The sequence below is a fragment of the Hemibagrus wyckioides genome, linkage group LG16 (genome assembly GCF_019097595.1).
Source record: "Hemibagrus wyckioides isolate EC202008001 linkage group LG16, SWU_Hwy_1.0, whole genome shotgun sequence".
Taxonomy (NCBI): domain Eukaryota; kingdom Metazoa; phylum Chordata; class Actinopteri; order Siluriformes; family Bagridae; genus Hemibagrus; species Hemibagrus wyckioides.
In genome coordinates, this window is record NC_080725.1 from 17,974,334 (window position 1) to 17,991,724 (window position 17,391).

A 17,391-nucleotide genomic window follows, 5' to 3' on the forward strand; every position below is an offset into this window, starting at 1 on the left:
TCTACGCACTTGTGACAAATCAAGAAATATGATAAAACAAATGAAACACTAAGTAATAAATTTCTTCTTTAATTTGTTGCATACAAAGACATTAATTCAGTGGTTTAGTCCTTGAACGTCTATGACAGCAGTTCACGTGACAGTCTGAACAATTGCTCATGCTATAAAATCTAAACAGACGACATGAAACATCATAAATCATAAATAGGAATAAAACAGAATACGGCTTGTCAGTATCCTGCGGCGTATCCTCCCTTTCGAGGGTCGGATTCGGCGTATAGACGATTTTCCTCTTGTAGGATCGCCTGAATCACAGCGCCGGTTGATGTCAACATCTCAATCAGGTGATTTTTCTTAACAAGTCCCTCTGTTACAGCCTGCACATGGAGACGGAGTTATCCACACTTCATATAATATGTGCATAGAAAAGAAACTAGTTTTCCACGACTTAAAAGTTCTGTTTTCTAGTTTTTTAAAAATTTACCTGGAAAAAATACTGCCAAGGCAAACATACTATGGCATTACATTTTTGTATAAACGCTTTGCTGTTAAATATTCTACCATTCAAACTAAGATAATGAATTATTAAACGTTTAGTAAATGTTTAAAATGACTTTTTAATTGGAACAATTCTAATCTAATCTAATCTAATCGGAAAAGGTCACCCTGATTTACCACATGATTATGTTTTACGGCTAACTCTGGCACTGCCTACGACTCTGTGACCCTCTATGAGTCTTTTGTTTATGGATTCATTTACCCTCCAAGTATATACAGTGGAACCTCAGCATACGAATGCCCTCCCTTATCGCCTTAAGAACTGAAATTTACATCGGCATACGAAGCATTTTCGGCATACAAACGAACCGAACCGGACACCGGGTACGTTGTGCGTACATCCGGGAGCCGTTCGAAAATTGTTAGCGTCAGTGGAAAGCCAAGCGAAGCGAGTTTACCAATTTTATGAATTTTGTTTAGTCAGCAAAAGCTGTTTGGAAAGAGTAAATCCACCATACTAACGATGCCTTCGACATGCGTTCAAAAGCTAGGTGATTTTTTGTGCGTTTTTTTTGTTGACAGATTGGTGGCGTTGGTGGTCTGTTCTATTTTTAGCCCAAGCTTGGTGGCACAACTTCCTGTGAGGAGCCTTGACATGGCTTGGGTCACTTTTTTGTAAGTAGCCATACAGTTTACATACGCTTCATATTGGGAATATTTTTGGGTGGCTGGAACAGATTATTTGCTTTTACATTATTTCTTAAGGGAAAATTCGTTTTGCAATACAAATTTTTGCCTTAAAGAACTCCAGAATGAATTCAGTTCATATGCTGAGGTTCCACTGTACATATACATACCTGCCTTTAATACACACTATATAGCTAAATGTTTGTGGACACCTGACCATTTCACCCACATATAGACCTTCCCCAAACATTTGTCACAAGGCCATGTGTCTAGAATATTTTTAGCATATTGTAATATAATGATTAGTGGTATCTATGTGTTTAGCCCAAATCTCTTCCAGCATGACAATACCCCTTTGCACAAATCAAGGTCTATAAACAAATGCTTTACTAATAAACATTTTTGGCCCTGGGGAAGTGGTAGCTTAGTGGTTAAGATGCTGGACTACTGTTCAGAAGGTTATATAAAATTTGGTTCATTCAGTTGTATAAAATGAGGTAAGAATCTAAGCTGCTCTGGGTGAGGATGTCTGATAGTGTGGCTGGATTTCTCATCAGATATCAGTCTGTGAACTCACTGATGCTCTTGGGGCTGAATGGGTTATTTCCCACAGAAATTTATTACAAATCATTCCCAGAAGACTGGAGTTATAAGCAGCAAAAAGGCAGAACGACACCCCGGACACGAGTTAAATCCAATTTTATTGGTTGAAGATAAATCTGAGACATTTATGTACAAGCATTTGGGACATCTCACTGAGCAGAAAAAGGTTTGATATCAACATTTCATTTGAACATTTACATGAAACAATTTTTGCCTATAGAAGGCTAGATAAAAACAGAAATTCTTAAAGCCCTGAGTGTCTACTTCATGCCATTACAACCACTGTGGAGTGGGACATGACAAATAATTTCACTGCTGGACATTGACGCAACAAAACAGGCATTTTTGACCTCTGGGAAAAAGATGGAATGACTGTAAGATTTTAGGAATGTGATATTGAGCAAGCATATGTGAGTGTGATCATCTGGTGTCCATATACCTTTAGTCATACTGTACAGAATAGCGTGAGTTTAGTCACATTACAAACTGACAGCAGAATTTATTGTTTCATTCTTATTCATATTTTTTTCAAATGTTCAGTCCCACACTGCAAATGTCTATTTAAAGAAATTACAGTTCTGCGTTACTGATAGTAATTAATGGATTTTTTCACTCACCATGTCAAAGTTTGGCTCCAACACAGTGAAGTTTGGACTGAGCTGATGATGAATCCGGGGGTCAGAAACAGCTTTCTTCAGATCGTAGTCGAAGAACAGTGAATTTAAAATGACCTAAAAAGACAATTCTGTTATTTTACCAGAATGATTCTGTTTCTTCTTCCTCCTCTGTATTTCTGCATTGACTTTATTTCTTTAATATTTTCTTTCTCTTCCCTTTCTGCCTTTCTTTATTCTTTAATACTTACCAAAGCAACTGATGTTGTAATTTTTGTCCCTCCTGATCCACCAACCACCAGTTTAACTTTATTATCTTTATCGAACAGAATAGCAGGACACATAGACGACATGGGACGCTTATCTGGAAAAGAAATATGTGCAACATAAGAAAAAAAAAAAGTAACTTCTTTTGTTTGTTTGTTTTTTGTTCTGGTTAGGAACAAATAAGTATTTTAACATATGTAATAACTTATAAAAAAAAAAATTGAACAACTCAAAAGTACGGTATCATCCATTGTAAACTGATCTGATTGCTCTGAAAATCTCAACAAGTAAGTTTACTAACGTGGTACGATAAAGTTATTAGGTGAAGGTGGAACACCGAATCCGTTAATTATGAGAGGAGAACTGAAATCATCCATCTCGTTATTCAACAACACTCCTGTTGATGGGGACATGACCTTGGACCCGAAACTATGATGGAGAGAAGACTTAATTATTACAAACACACACGTAGTACATAGACTTTTTCTAACAGAATAAGATCTTGGTCAGAATGGATAGATAGATAGACAGACAGACAGACAGACAGACAGACAGACAGACAGATAGATAGATAGATAGATAGATAGATAGATAGATAGATAGATAGATAGATAGATAGATAGATAGTTCTGACCACTTACTACTGATTAATGGTGCTGGTGGCTGCAACTGCGTTTCCATCTGCATCCACTACAGAAATATGAGAAGTTCCATGATTTTCCGGAAGAAAATATTCGGGTTCGTAATAACTCTCATTATGTGTGGTGTTATCTGTGATTTTCTGCCGAATCAAATCTGCGAAGCTTTTAGCTGTGATGTTCTGGATAAACTGGGGAAGGAATGTGATAAAGCGGTGTATCACCTGAATTAAACTTAATAGAAAACAGTCAGAAAAATCTGAGGTAGTTTGAGAGAACTCTGTCTTTATACTCTTAGTCCACATTCTGTTCATTACTTAGCCATGTCTACGATGTCTGAAATTTCATAGAACAACAATGACTTTAAAATGCTCTGAATGATATTCTCTTTATCGTTGCTACACACACAAGGCTTTTTTTTTGTATTACTTCTAACATGTTTGTATAATAGAACTTACATCACTGATGTTAAGAAATTTGGGGTCTCCCAGAACACTGCGTTTAGCATATGCGAATTTGAAAGCCTCCACTATACGATGATAGGTGAGAATTTTCTTCTCGGTGTTGGAAACGCTGTCTGATGTGAAGTTATATCCTGTAAAGAAGAAAAGAGATTGTGATCCTGTCAGATTCAACCAGAAACTACAGTAGGTAGGGCATGTGACATGTTTATTTACTTAATAAGATTATGTAAATAAGGTGGTTATTACTAATTTGTTGATTTTGGCAAATATTGGTGAAAAGGGTCTAGGGAGTGAAAAGGGGGAAAAAATTTCTTTCATGCAATTTACATGCAATTAATGTGTTTATTTATTTATTTATTTATTTATTTATTTATTTATTTATTTATTTATTTATTTATTATTATTAATAATAATAATAATAATAATAATAATAATAATAATAATAAATGGATAGTTACTTATTTTTTGTTGGTTTGTTTATTTGTTTATCATTATTATATATTTATTTGTTTGTTTGTTTACTTATTATTATTATTATTATTAATAAATGTATTTATTTACTTATTCTTTGTTTGTTTGTTTATCATTATTTATTTATTTATTTTATTTTATTTAGTGAAGTTAACGTTTTTGAGTAAAGCAGTTATTTTTGCCCCAGAGAGGCATATTCTCACCGCTCAGGATGTTGAGGATGACGGTGAGAATGGGACCGCTTGATGGAGCGTTTGGCACAAACATTGTAAATTCACTCAAAGGTACTTTCAAAGGATTTTTATCCAGTAGTGGAGTGTAATTTAATAAATCTTCCATAGTTATAATACCACCTAAACACACACACACACACACATATATCATCATCATTATCATCATCATCAGAGATACATGTTTGTGTTTAAACATTTCAAAAAGCAGATAGGTGACAAATGAAAGGAAAAACCACTAGCTTCCTGTTGGGTGTCAGTGTTTACAGAAGGAAAGTCCACCTGCATTCCTGATATCTGTGACGAGATTTTCTGCAATCGAGCCGCTGTAAAAAGCATCCGCCCCCTTATCTGCAATCTGCTGATACGTATCTGCCAACTTAAGGTAGGTGATTGTGTCGTTTTCCTTTAAGATCTCTCCATTCGTGTTACAGAACACGGAACTGAAACACAAAGCCGAGAACTTTAACACAAAAAACAGGACGGTAATATTTCACATAAAAATTGTGAGAACCGTGAATAAAACTAATATACAGAACTTAGCCACAAGGCATAGAATCTGAAAACTGTAAATGTAAACACACACACACACACACAACTGTAACCTAAAACTAAGGACTGAAGCAAGAGATGCAAAAGTGTTGTAAAATAAAGAAACTGAAACATGGAACTGTTACACAAATCATTAAAAAGATAAATGAAAACTAATTTGTTGATTAAAGAAACTCATTACTGAATACTTTGTAACACATTTAAAGATAAGGTGCGTTACTTTGTTTAGAGGAATTCTGACTTGACGGTGTGTTTGTTTTGTTTTATTTTTACCAGTTGTCAGGAAGTCAGGAATTACAACCCACATCCTCTAGTCAGAGATTTACATGTCCTTGTCAAGTACAAATACTACTTCTGTTGACCTTCTTGTGAACATAACCCCACAGTGGGGAGTTTGCTATTATATAGGAATGCTATGAGGAAATCGCAGACTATTGATGATTTCTGTTTGTTGTTGGCAGGATAACTCAATGGCAAATAAAGTTTTTGCATAAGGCACAGGACTGAAACTCAAACCACAGAACTCAAAACTCAAAACAAAAACTTAAACACAAAACAAAAAAACATAAACACAAAAAAATCAAACAAAAAACAAATACAAAACAAAAATTCAAACAAAAACAAAAATTCAATCACAAAACAAAAAATTCAAACAAAAAACTTAAACAAAAAACTAAAACACAAGACACAGAATTCAAATACAAAACAAAAACTCAAACAAAAAACTCAAAACAAAAACCCCTTAAAACAAAAACCCAAACACAAAACAAAAAACTCAAACAAAAATCTCAAAACTAAAACTAAAACACAAAACTAAAACACAAAACGAAAACGAAAAACTCAAAACTCAAAACAAAAAACTCAAACAAAAAACTCAAAACAAAAACCCAAACACAAAACAAATAACTCAAACCAAAAACTTGAACACAAAACAAAAAACTCAAACAAAAATCTCAAAACAAAAACTCAAAACAAAAACTTAAACACAAAACAACCACTCAAACTCAAAGCAGAGAATTGAGAGAAAAAGCACAATAATTGAATTATAAAATAGAAATACAAAATACAGAACATGTAAAGTGATATACTTGGACATAGAACATGGAATTTAAGTTCAAACATGAAACCAAGAACTGATACAGAGAGAGAGAGAGAGAGATTTATATTACATATATAGATATTTACCATAAAGTGCTGTCATTGCGGATCGTGTTTCTGGTGCTGTGAATTGCTCCAGCAAGAGCTTTACCCACAGGAAATCCGTTCCTTGCGAGTTTGATGCTTGGTGTGAACAGATCTTTCCAGGCCAGTTTACCATGGCGCTGATGAGCCAGTTCATAGCCTCGAATTTCTCCCGGAACAGCGATGGAAAGGCCGCCTAAAAAACAAGACAGCTACAGTAGAAACCTTTCAAAATATTCACATTAAGAATCTTTTTGCATCTTTTATTTTATTATTATTTTTACTATAGTTGTTTTTTTTGTTATTATTATTATTATTATTATTATTATTATTATTATTATTATTATTATTGACCACCCTAATAATACTCAATTTCGAAACCTGCCCATCTAAACTCCTACCCATTCCTTAAAAAAAATAAAAAATAAAAAAATCTTGTGCCGTAACCTGTCTGTTGGCTGTATCTCCTAAAGCCTGGATCCTGAATTATGTAGCTAATGAGTACCTTTCTGCAAAAGTTCAGTGCTGTTCCCGAACATTTCCCGAGACGAGTTAGACGGTGCCGTTTCACGAGCATCAATCGTTTCCACTCTTCCTGTCAAAACAAATAATCAGTGCTGAGTGATAAATGTGAGGCGGTCTCTGAAACCTCATGAGATGTTTGCAGTGGCTGATTTCTGGAAAATGTTTAAAAAAATGATGAAAAATCAAATATCTGCCAATACATTTATTACATTTACCAAATTTATTTATGCTGTTCTCTACACTAAACATGGCTGTCTGCCTGAAAAGATCACGTTATAAGGAGCCAGTTTAACATCCGCAGCAGTGAATGCAGTCATTATTCCTGTATTCAATATAGATTTCTTTTGATATAATAATTTTTAATATACAATTTTAGATAAGATAAACCTAAGATAAGATAAACCAAGAAATTCTGGAGCATTACATGTCATAGTGAAATTCGATATTTAAGCCTAATCAATTTTTGGTCGGTTTTGTGATCAATTTTGACATCCAGCTCCTGAATGTCTGCCTTTTCTTATCTTTACATCTCTTCATCTCTCATCTCTCTCCCTTCAGGCTCCTAAGACTTCTAACTTTTTCAGGTTTCATCATGTTCAAATGTGACTCCATCCATGTGATTGGATTTGTTTTGCCTCTCTGACTGCCTGTTTGGATATTTGAACTTTGTGCCTGTTTTTGATCTAAGGCAGCTTGTCCTTTTTATTCATTCTTACTGAATATTGTTCTGGTTTAATCTGGTCAGATTCTATTCTTGTTGTATGTTATACTGCTACAGTGTTGAATTCTTGATTCTAAATCATCAGAAAGTTTTGAATTATTTTCTATTTTAGCAGTTCTGTTCAGTTCTAGCTGCAGTTCACATCCATGTGTGCTTTTAGAACATTTGTAATGTTTTATTTAATGATTGGGGTTATTTTAGAGTTATTTTTATGTAAAACTAGTTTTATTATTAAATCATTTTAATATAATGCTGAAATGAATGAGTGCTCAACTTCCTGTGTGACATCTGACTATCATTCACACTGGGGGTGGTTTATTGTGAGTGTATTGTGTAACAGAATGGTTATGTGGGGAACCATCTCTCTCTCTCTCTCTCTCTCTCTCTCTCTCTCTCTCTCTTTCTCTCTCTCTCTTTCTCTCTCTCTCTCTCTCTCTCTCTCTCTTTCTCTATGTGTGTATGTGTATACCTGTTTTAGCATTGTAGATGGTGAGAAACAGACCTCCTCCTATCCCCGTACTGTGAGCATTCATCAAACCTATACACAACAAACCAGCAATTGCTGCATCTACAGCAGAACCTCCCTTTTGGAGAATGTCTCTGAAACACACACACACACACACACACACGCTTCTTTTTGCTTCACTGGTCATTTCATCATGTACACACACCATATATATGCATTCTGTATGTTCAGTTACTGATTGTAGCTCAGCAGGTTTGGGATTTCAGCATTGAGGAAATAGAAACAGACTATTTTTTCCACTGGGCTTCATCAGCATTAAAATAGTACTAATGAAACCCAAGATACTGTCAAATAAAGTGTGTTATGATGTAAGCTATTACAATATCAGGATCATGGTTTTATCCAGTAACGCTGAGCACAGGATGTTTCTGGAAATGACAAAATCTAAGAACGCTGCTTTGCATGACGCACTCACAACAGGATAACACACACCACAGTGTCAGGGTCTCTGCTGTGCTGAGAATAATCCACCACACATATAATATCTGTCAAGTAGTGGTCCTGTAGTGGCTGATTTCTACTGATGGATGGAGTAGAAGCAGATTATTGCACACTGATATACTACAGACATAAATATGTAAAATAACGTCTGTATGAATTGGACAATCTGCTTCCCATTATACACTCCTCCTCTTGTGAAACATTCTTGTGAAAGTAAATGTTGGAGACAGTAAATTCACAGGACTTGATAATATTTAATGTTTAGCTCTCACCTGCCGACTTCGGAGCATGGCCCGGCGTCTGCTGCTACAGCTGCATGTGTGTAGGATCTCTCAGTGCCGACAGATGAATGTTTACCCCTATATCCAAAAAACACACCTAAAAATGTTGCAACTGAAACAATTAGCAGCAACGCCAAACTCACCATCACCGACTTCTGCATCATCCTGATGCCAAACACCAGCAGATGAATGTCCTAGTAAAAAGTCTGTTTAAATCTTGCTTGGTTTTTATTACAAAGAGCAACAATCCACCATCAAACTACAAGAACATATCTGACCTGAAGCGAAACAAATTTCTGTGTAAGTTAGCTTACTGACTCTGACCGGCACTGTAGCAATAACCTCACTTCAATCTGTTAAGGTGAAATTAAACTTTAACTTGAGATCTAACCTGCATTTTATTATAGTTTACAGGCAGTTGCCTCATTATGTGTTTTACCTTTGAACCCTTCACACATTTCACGAATCACAAAGCTACAGTGGATTAATGGATCTAACCTGCATTTTATTATAGTTTACAGGCAGTTGCCTCATTATGTGTTTTACCTTTGAACCCTTCACACATTTCACGAATCACAAAGCTACAATGGATTAAATGTTTAATCGGTTCGAGCTGCATATCTACAGCAACAGTGAAAGATTAACTGTGGACAGGTGCACTTACTCTAATTTTGGGGGAAATTTTGAATGTAATATGAATTGTTTATAATTCAGTCTCTGTAAGGAAATGTGTGAATAAAATGTAAATACGGATAGGTATTACCGTGTGTTAAAATTGCTTGCTGTCTTTTGGCTATAATAGATTTTTCCACAGCGTTAACCTTCTTTCAAGTGAACTTCGAAATCTTTTGTAGCTCTAGCAGTTGCCTGCTCTCTCTCTCTCTCTCTCTCTCTCTCTCTCTCTCTCTCTCTCTATATATATATATATATAAATGACACACTGTTTCACTGATGGAAAAGCATGAATATGGGAGGAGTGATGCAACCAACCAATGGGAGCAAAAGAGCGTACAATGAGCCAATCCCAGCACAGGAGGAGAGGATGTAAAGAAATGACGTGATGGGATGGTGGGAGGTCATTTCCTCAATCATTAATGATAATAAGCTTAAAATCTTTTCCAAAAGTCAGGTCAATAAGCTTTTATTGTCATTTCAACCATATATAGCTGACACATTATAGGACTGAAGTCTGTAAGGACTGAAAGTCTAATTTCCTCACATGCGTGCCTTCAAGCAGACTCTTTCTCAGAACTCCTTCAGTGTCGGCCTCTTGGACAAATCTCTAACAAGTGGCTTTCTTTTCCCATAAACTTCAACTGAATGGATGGCTGTGGTTTTGGATCTTGTTTGTGCCATGTTTCGCCATGTTGTTAATATATAATATATGTCACAGTGCTCCGTTGAAGGGTCAAATTTTTTCTGATCTTTTTGGCATCTTCCACAACTTTTTTTTTTCCCCTAACAACATCCACTCAAAGATTCATGGGTAGTTCCTTGGTCTTCATGACAGCAGGATGGATCTGAGATGACATTTTAGCTGTTAGAATGTTGATATTTATCATGCAACCATGGACCATGCACATGGATACAGGAGAACTGAAAATTGAAATAGTCCCAATTTAACCTGCTAAAAAAAAATGACAGGGGGTGAATACTTATAAGCAGTGTTTAGATTTATTTTTAATTCTAAGGATATATAAATAATTCATTATAAATATAAATCATTCATTTTAGAGAGTTGCTTCAACAGTAGCAGAAAAAATCCTGTTCTAATATATTCCTACCTACCTATACAGTTGATGTAAAAATAAATAAATAAATAAATAAATAAATAAATAAATAAATAAATAAATAAATAAATAAATAAGTAAGTAAGTAAATAAATAAATAAATAAATAAATAAATCATTACATTTTGAGAACCTTCTGGACAGAGTAAACAGCTCTCATGTGTGGCTTTAACCGAGAGTAATTCAGGATTATGTATTTCCTTCAGATAAACACAAGGTCAATGATAGAACTTCTAAACAAATGCTGTTTTCCATTCTGTCATTCCTTAGAGAAAGACATCTACCTGAAAAGCTAGTTTTTTAACGATTATGGTATGTTGTAACTGAGCCACAGTTGTTTCTCAACAGATTTGTACCAACAAAATGAATTTGAATTTGTGCATCTTCTTATATTATAAATAAAATGTGTGCACTGATAAAACTGAGGGCAAGAAACCTTTATTAAGCCACACACATATATTACAGCACAGTGGAATTCTTTTCTTTGCATATAACAGCTGAGGAAGTTGAGGTCAGAGCCCAAGAGCAGCTATGATACAGCGCTCCTGGAGCAGGGAGGGTTAAGGGCCTTGCTCAGTTGCCCAACAGTGGAGCTTGGTGGTGCTGGGAGTTGATTGTTTGATCAACAAGCCAGAGCCTTAACCACCACTGCCCATGATGTGTGCTGATGCTTGTAAAAGTCCTGCCATGGATTTTTCTTGTCTCGCTCACAGCATAGAGAAAACAATATTCCAATCATATCTGATTTGGTTTAACGTTTGAGCTTTGAGCGTTGAGGTTTTAAAACAATTCAGCTAGAATCAACAATAGATCCCTGGTGGTTCAACGGCAGGCTCTGGAGTAAAATTTGCGCCAAAACCAAAGCATGTGGATTGGATGATCCGACCTCGATCAGGAGGGAGCAGCTGAAGGACAACAACATCACATGATGCAACTGAGGATGTAATGATGACAATAAAAATGTAAAGCAAATATCAAAGCTTCACATAACATTACCAGCATTCAAGACATTACTCATTATCTGCACTGGTTTACAACAGGGTAATGGGTAATTAAAAGAATAACACTGCCAATAAAGATAATACTGGAAAAACTTAACAGGAATCATGGTTTGTGTAATTGGTTTAACTATTTTACATGCTTACTATAGTGCTGTTTGACATACATACACCGATCAGGCATAACATTATGACCTCTGACAGGTGAAGTGAATAAGACTGATGATCTCCTCATCATGGCACCTGTTAGTGGGTGGGATATATGAGGCAGCAAGTGAACATTTTGTCCTCAAAGTTGATGTGTTAGAAGCAGGAAAAATGGACAAGCGTAAGGATTTGAGCGAGTTTGGCGAAGGGCCAAATTGTGATGGCTAGACGACTGGATCAGAGCATCTCCAAAACTGCAGCTCTTGTGGGGTGTTCCCGGTCTGCAGTGGTCAGTATCTTTCCTGTCAGTATCCTTTAAGTCCTGTAAGTTGTAGGGTGTGGCCCTTGGAGGACTTACAGGAATTAAATGATCTGCTGCTAACATCTTGGTGCCAGATAACACTTTCAGGGATCTAGTGGAGTCCATGCCTTGATGGGTCAGGGCTGTTTTGGCTGCAAAAGGTGGACCAACACAATATTAGGCCATAATGTTATGGCTGATCAGTGTAGCTCATACAGACTGTGACATACATTGTCATTTAACATATATAGACTATATTTATATATAGTATTTTTTGTTGTGATTGTTAAGAAAACATCTTTTGAAGAGCAGTAATAGTCTGTTTGATACAACAAGATATACAAAATCTTAATAAATCAATATTAATATCAGTGTTTAAAATGTGCCATTACATTAACATGATATTAACCCTTCTTATTAGTATAGTGGTGATCCTTGTTCCCAGTCGAATGGCAATCATGGGACATTTTCAATCAGTATAAACAAATGAATCATTTTTTATCACTGTGAGACTAATATAAAGTGAGTCAGGGCTCTGTTGGCTTTCAGTGTGAGACCTCTCTGGTGGATAGCCTTATACAGAATGCTAGTGGTTGAAGATAAACACCTGCAAATTTTAGATGCTGATGGACAAGCACTTGGAGCATCTCAGAGAACGGAAATGGGTTTGATATCAACATTTACTTTGGAGATCGTGTTAAAAAACTAACCGCTTTGGGTTTTTTCTGGAAATCTTCCATGAAAATATTGACCCTAGTAGGCTAGGTAAAACAGAAATACTTAAATTCTTAAAGTTCTGAGTGTCTTCAGCCACTAATCTCTACTGTGAAATGTGACATGACAAAGAAATCCAATGCTGAATATTTCCACAACCAAAACAGGAGCGAATTCTTTAGCCTCTGGGATTTTTTTAGCCTCTTTAATAGATATCACGAATTCACTGAGGATTTAAAAACGTGTAAGCTATGTGTTCATATTAATACTTTACACATTACATGTAAACACAAACTCCCAATAGATATGGTTTTGACCATATGTTTAGTTTTCTGGTCATCTGATGATCCCACTGTGAGAAACAGTGCTATAGATCTTAACACTGCTGACGCACACTATGTGGTTGTCACTAGAAAAGAAGCAGAGTGAGAAATGTGTGCAAGTGTATATGTGTTTTTGGGCAAATGACTGAATGTGAACGCTTCCATTCTCATGACTTTTTCATCTTTTCCCATAAATCTGTTTACACAACTCTGACTTGTGTCCTTGAGGAAGGGGATTTCTGGATGTTCGAAGTGATTAAATTAACAGACCGACAAAAATACTTTTGGGAATTGAAAAACTGTTGAGCGAATGCAGTTTCTTAGTCGTTTGGGGATTGCTCCAAGTTAATGCACTGTATCTTTCACCCTGGACTGTGTTTCTGCATCCTGGAAAGTTTTTCTCTCTGCTCTGTTGCCCTTCCTGTTTACCTAACCTCCACTTTTGATATATTTGTTATCATTTGATGTGTTTCTTCCTTTGATTAAATTGCTTCACCTATTAACAATAGATCCCTGGTGGGCCAACAGCAGGCTCCCACACTCTTGAGGATTGATTCCCAGGCCAGGGTCCAACTCAACCACTGAGGGGTTAACTCTCAGTGCCGGTCCCAAGCCCAGATAAAATGGGAGCGTTTCACCAGCAAGGGTGTCTGGATTAAAATTCCTGCTATAATCAAAACATGTGGATCAGATCATCAGACCCTGAACAGGCAGCGGTAATAATCTTAGTAATAATATTATTATTTATATAATATTAATATTGTTTTTTTTTACTATGCCATAGGGTAATACATGACTACAGAAGCTGGCTTCTTTCACCGATGTTCCACAACATAACCTGTAACTATAAATGGATTTCATTCACTGATAAATAAAACATTGATAGCCCTTAAAAAATGTTAAAAATTTAATAATAAAGCACTCCATGACTGGAAAACAATCTAACAGGAACTATTCTTGTTGAGTTGCATCATTACTCATAACAGAAGTGCTGGCTCAAGGGTTAATGCTCTGGGTTACTGATCAAAATGTCAGGGGTTCAATCTGCCACAGTTGAGCCCTTTAGCGAGGCCCTTAACCCTCTCTTATCCAGGGCGCTGTATGATAGTTGACCCTGTACTTCCTATCAAGCTGGGATATGCAAAAAAAATTATACTATACTGTAATGTATACGTGAGAAAAAAGGGATGCATATCATTACTTATGTTTTAATGACAGCATGCCCCCATGTGTTTTATCACTTATTTAATCATTTACAAGAATATACAACACCTGGTTCGTTTTAGAAGCCTTGAAAGCTTTAGATTTTTTTTCCCCCCAGTGCAAGTATTCATGCTACTGGCTTTTCCCCTCCTTCAGCAAACAAAGTTTAATGGCAAAAATTACATCTACAGTACCACCGCTGAACAGTAAGGGGCATGAACGGTCTAAGATCCTAAAGCATTCACTTCAGCTCTGATCTAAAAGCTGCAGAATCCCAAATAGGTGCATAAAACACTTCTAGGAGCTTGAAAGGAAACAGACTGAAGAATGCAACTAAACCCTGATTGTGACAGGATCAACGAATAAATAAGAAATTAGAAAGACAGACACCATGTTAGAAAATGTTTATTAATCCTTTGAAATCACAGCATTATCCCGACAGTTTTCCATTTCACTGATCTATATTCTAGGAGAGCCAAACGGTACATAAATAAATTAATTAGAAAAAGTATTTGAGCTTTATAATAGAGGCCTTACTATAAATGTACGTAGTAAAATATGTCTGGTGACCGAAATTAGCTTTGGACTGGAGCTACAAGGCTAATATAGCTAGCAAGTAAGGAACGCTTATTTCAAAGGGTCACTTTAATACACGAACCAATTGATCAAAACACCGTAGATTAGCGTCTGTCTGCTACATGGGTCTGATCGTTGATGTTGGGTGAAACTAAACTGTGTGCTGAAGAGGAAGAGGATGACAGCTTTAAGCTCCTTCTGGCCTGTTATCTGTAGATAACAGTGTCACACAGTGTTCAGGGTTTGACAGTGAATGCATGACACAGCAGTTTGAATCAGGTTTGTCACGGTTACAGTATGTAGTTTAGAGACTTCCTCACTTGTTAGCTTATTATTAATCAAGCAAGTCCTGCTTCATTCTTAGCCAAAGTTCTGCAGTTTACTGAGTTCAGGATTTTAAAAGATGCTTGTTGGTACCTATACAAAGAAAAGCAAACTCCTTGTATCTTCTTGGCCAATAAATCATCCTGATTCAGATTTCAGTCACATGAATGGAGGAAGATTTCCACAGTGAAAGTGGGCATTTATGAGAGACAAAAGCCCTGGAACACTACACCGAGTCACTTACTGGTGTGAAGTGTGTCTTGAAATTCGGTGCTGGTGTATTGGATGTGAAATCCTTTTTTACTGATTGTATCATCAGTGTGGAATTTGATGACAATGGCATCCCCAGCTGAGTAAATGTCATCTGGAGGCTGAAGTAACAAAAAAAAATAAATAAATAAAGATACTGCTATAACAGGAAGCCATCACTCGGCATGTGGATACAGAAATAGTTTGGAAGACTTTTGAGATTTGTTGTTAATATTTAGATAGATTTATGCAGCAAACAATGGAATGTTTGAGGGCTTGATTGAAAGGAATTTTTGTGGAAGGGCCTGGAGTTTTTATGAGGAGCTTTTATGAGGATGTTTGTAAGCTGGTAATAATCTTGGGGGAATGTTTAGAGAGATTGAGATGTTTACAGAAATGGAATTTAATCAACAATTTGAGATATAAGGGAGATGAAAGTTATCGTGGAATTTATTGGGAGGTTTTTGGAAGGATATTTGCGTGATGTTTGTGAGATTGATAATTGAAAGATTCTAGAGGGATATTTGGAGAATTTTTAGGAAGATGGAGAACCTTACCCCAGATCCGCAGTATCGGCCAAGCCGGGGTGCTTTAGTGTCACTTCCGTCAAATAGCTCTATGTAATCATATGTGCACTTTGCCTCGTCCTCCAAATCAAAGATGTTGAAGATGAGCTTAACTCCAAATCCTTTCTCAGCTGAAATGACCCACTCACACTCCTCGGCTGCGCTGTAGTTATTATCACCAAACTGAGCATGAGAGTATAGATCTCCAGGCTCCGTTTCAGCCTTCAGAGCTCCACCACACTCTACAGGGCAGGAAAGAAGAAAACAAAGGACAGAGTTCTACAAAATAATGTCAAATATCTATCCATATAAAATATTTTGGGGGGTCTAAAGGCAACAGACACAAGGTGAAGTCATTATTTTTTCAGTATGCAATTATAAGCTTTTTGGAATGAGCCATAAAAAAACAAAGCAATAAAAAATACTTTACAATATATTACGCAATATATTCTATGGAGCTGCCAAGTAAAGGTCTGTTTTGCTGCTTTGTGCCAAATACTTAACCCGAGGCCATGTAGTAAGTATGATTAAATATGCCAAAACATATTATAATGTTTACTAAAGTTACACCATACATATATATTCATATACAGATTATCTATTTATTTATATACATCTGTACATATGTCTATACTGTTCTACTATTTTGCACCTCTGGTTAGATGCCTACTGCGTTTCGTTGCCTTGTACTCTTGTGCAATGTCAATAAAGTTGAATCTAATCTAATCGAATCTAATCTAATCTAATCTAATCTTATCTTATCTTATCTTATCTTATCTTATCTTATCTTATCTTATCTTATCTTATCTTATCTTATCTTATCTAATCATTCGATCTAATAAATCATAGCCACAAGATCATTTGTAGTTTCAAAATATTAACTTGTCAGAAGGATTCAGTCATTCTTATCCAAACAGGCTTCTCAGGTGCTTGTTCAGTCTCTTGTCATTTTGAGACTGGACTACTGCAACTCTCTACTAGCAGATCTACCTCTGAATGCAATTCGTCCACTGCAAATGATCCAAAATTCAGCTTTCAACCTGCCTAAGTCCTCACACACCACCTCACTGCTGCAATCCCTCCACTGGCTTCCAGTAGCTGCACTCATAAGGTTCAAAACACTGATGCTTGCCTATAAAGCCAAGAATGGAGCACCATCTTACCTCAAAGCTCTTATTATTCCACACACTGATCTACTAGCACTGCTCGACTGGTCCCACCATCAATCAAGGTAAGAGGTGTATTTTCTTTATACAAGACATAACAATAAGTTGAAGAATTGCAGTGGAGTACAATGCATCAGGTGTGAGAGAGAGAAAAAAGGTTAATCTAAATAAAAGTCTTAGCAAAGCAATAAAATACAATATCCAGTGGGATTAGTAATTAAAGGCTCAGAAAAGTACCTCAGGGCACTGAGATAGTTGTAGGCTAACTAATTTACTTCAATTAGTGTTTATCCAGTCTACTGTGTTACTAAAGTAGGAGGTGAGTAAGCATGTTT

At 36.2% G+C, this 17,391-nt stretch overlaps 2 protein-coding genes across 6 annotated transcripts in view; both read right to left on the bottom strand.

Annotated features, from left to right (window-relative positions):
- Positions 1-53: 53 nt before the first annotated feature.
- ggt1b (gamma-glutamyltransferase 1b) lies at positions 54-9,062 on the bottom strand. 2 transcript variants are annotated; one of them, XM_058411920.1, is made up of 13 exons: positions 8,844-9,060; positions 8,692-8,778; positions 7,922-8,052; positions 6,712-6,801; positions 6,210-6,402; positions 4,755-4,915; positions 4,446-4,595; positions 3,766-3,902; positions 3,311-3,498; positions 2,971-3,098; positions 2,654-2,766; positions 2,406-2,519; positions 54-377 (listed from the first exon to the last, which is right to left on the bottom strand). In XM_058411920.1, exons 3-13 carry the CDS (start codon positions 7,983-7,985, stop codon positions 231-233), a joined length of 1,485 nt encoding a protein of 494 aa, XP_058267903.1. In that variant the 5' UTR covers positions 7,986-8,052; positions 8,692-8,778; positions 8,844-9,060; the 3' UTR covers positions 54-230. The 2 variants fall into 2 exon arrangements, with proteins under 2 accessions (XP_058267903.1, XP_058267902.1); XM_058411919.1 differs by having other exon boundaries at positions 8,692-9,062.
- Positions 9,063-14,564: 5,502 nt separating this feature from the next.
- Positions 14,565-17,391, bottom strand: part of LOC131366532 (bone morphogenetic protein 1-like) — a 33,317-nt gene continuing 30,490 nt past the window's right edge. For all 4 annotated transcript variants that reach the window (XM_058411044.1, XM_058411045.1, XM_058411043.1 and 1 more), the window contains 2 exons: positions 15,882-16,132; positions 14,565-15,446 (listed from right to left, as the gene is read on the bottom strand). In XM_058411044.1, the coding sequence (XP_058267027.1) occupies positions 15,312-15,446; positions 15,882-16,132 (386 nt within the window). In that variant the 3' untranslated portion in view covers positions 14,565-15,311. The remainder of the gene's footprint in view (positions 15,447-15,881; positions 16,133-17,391) is intronic.

Excerpts from the sequence above, each read along its gene's own strand:
- ggt1b (XM_058411919.1), bottom strand. The coding sequence starts at position 8,864 with ATGATGCAGAAGTCGGTGATGGTGAGTTTGGCGTTGCTGCTAATTGTT. Across the intron at positions 6,403-6,711 it reads CACTGAACTTTTGCAGAAAG|GCGGCCTTTCCATCGCTGTT; the intron begins GTACTCATTAGC and ends CTTGTTTTTTAG. Across the intron at positions 2,520-2,653 it reads TTACAACATCAGTTGCTTTG|GTCATTTTAAATTCACTGTT; the intron begins GTAAGTATTAAA and ends TTGTCTTTTTAG.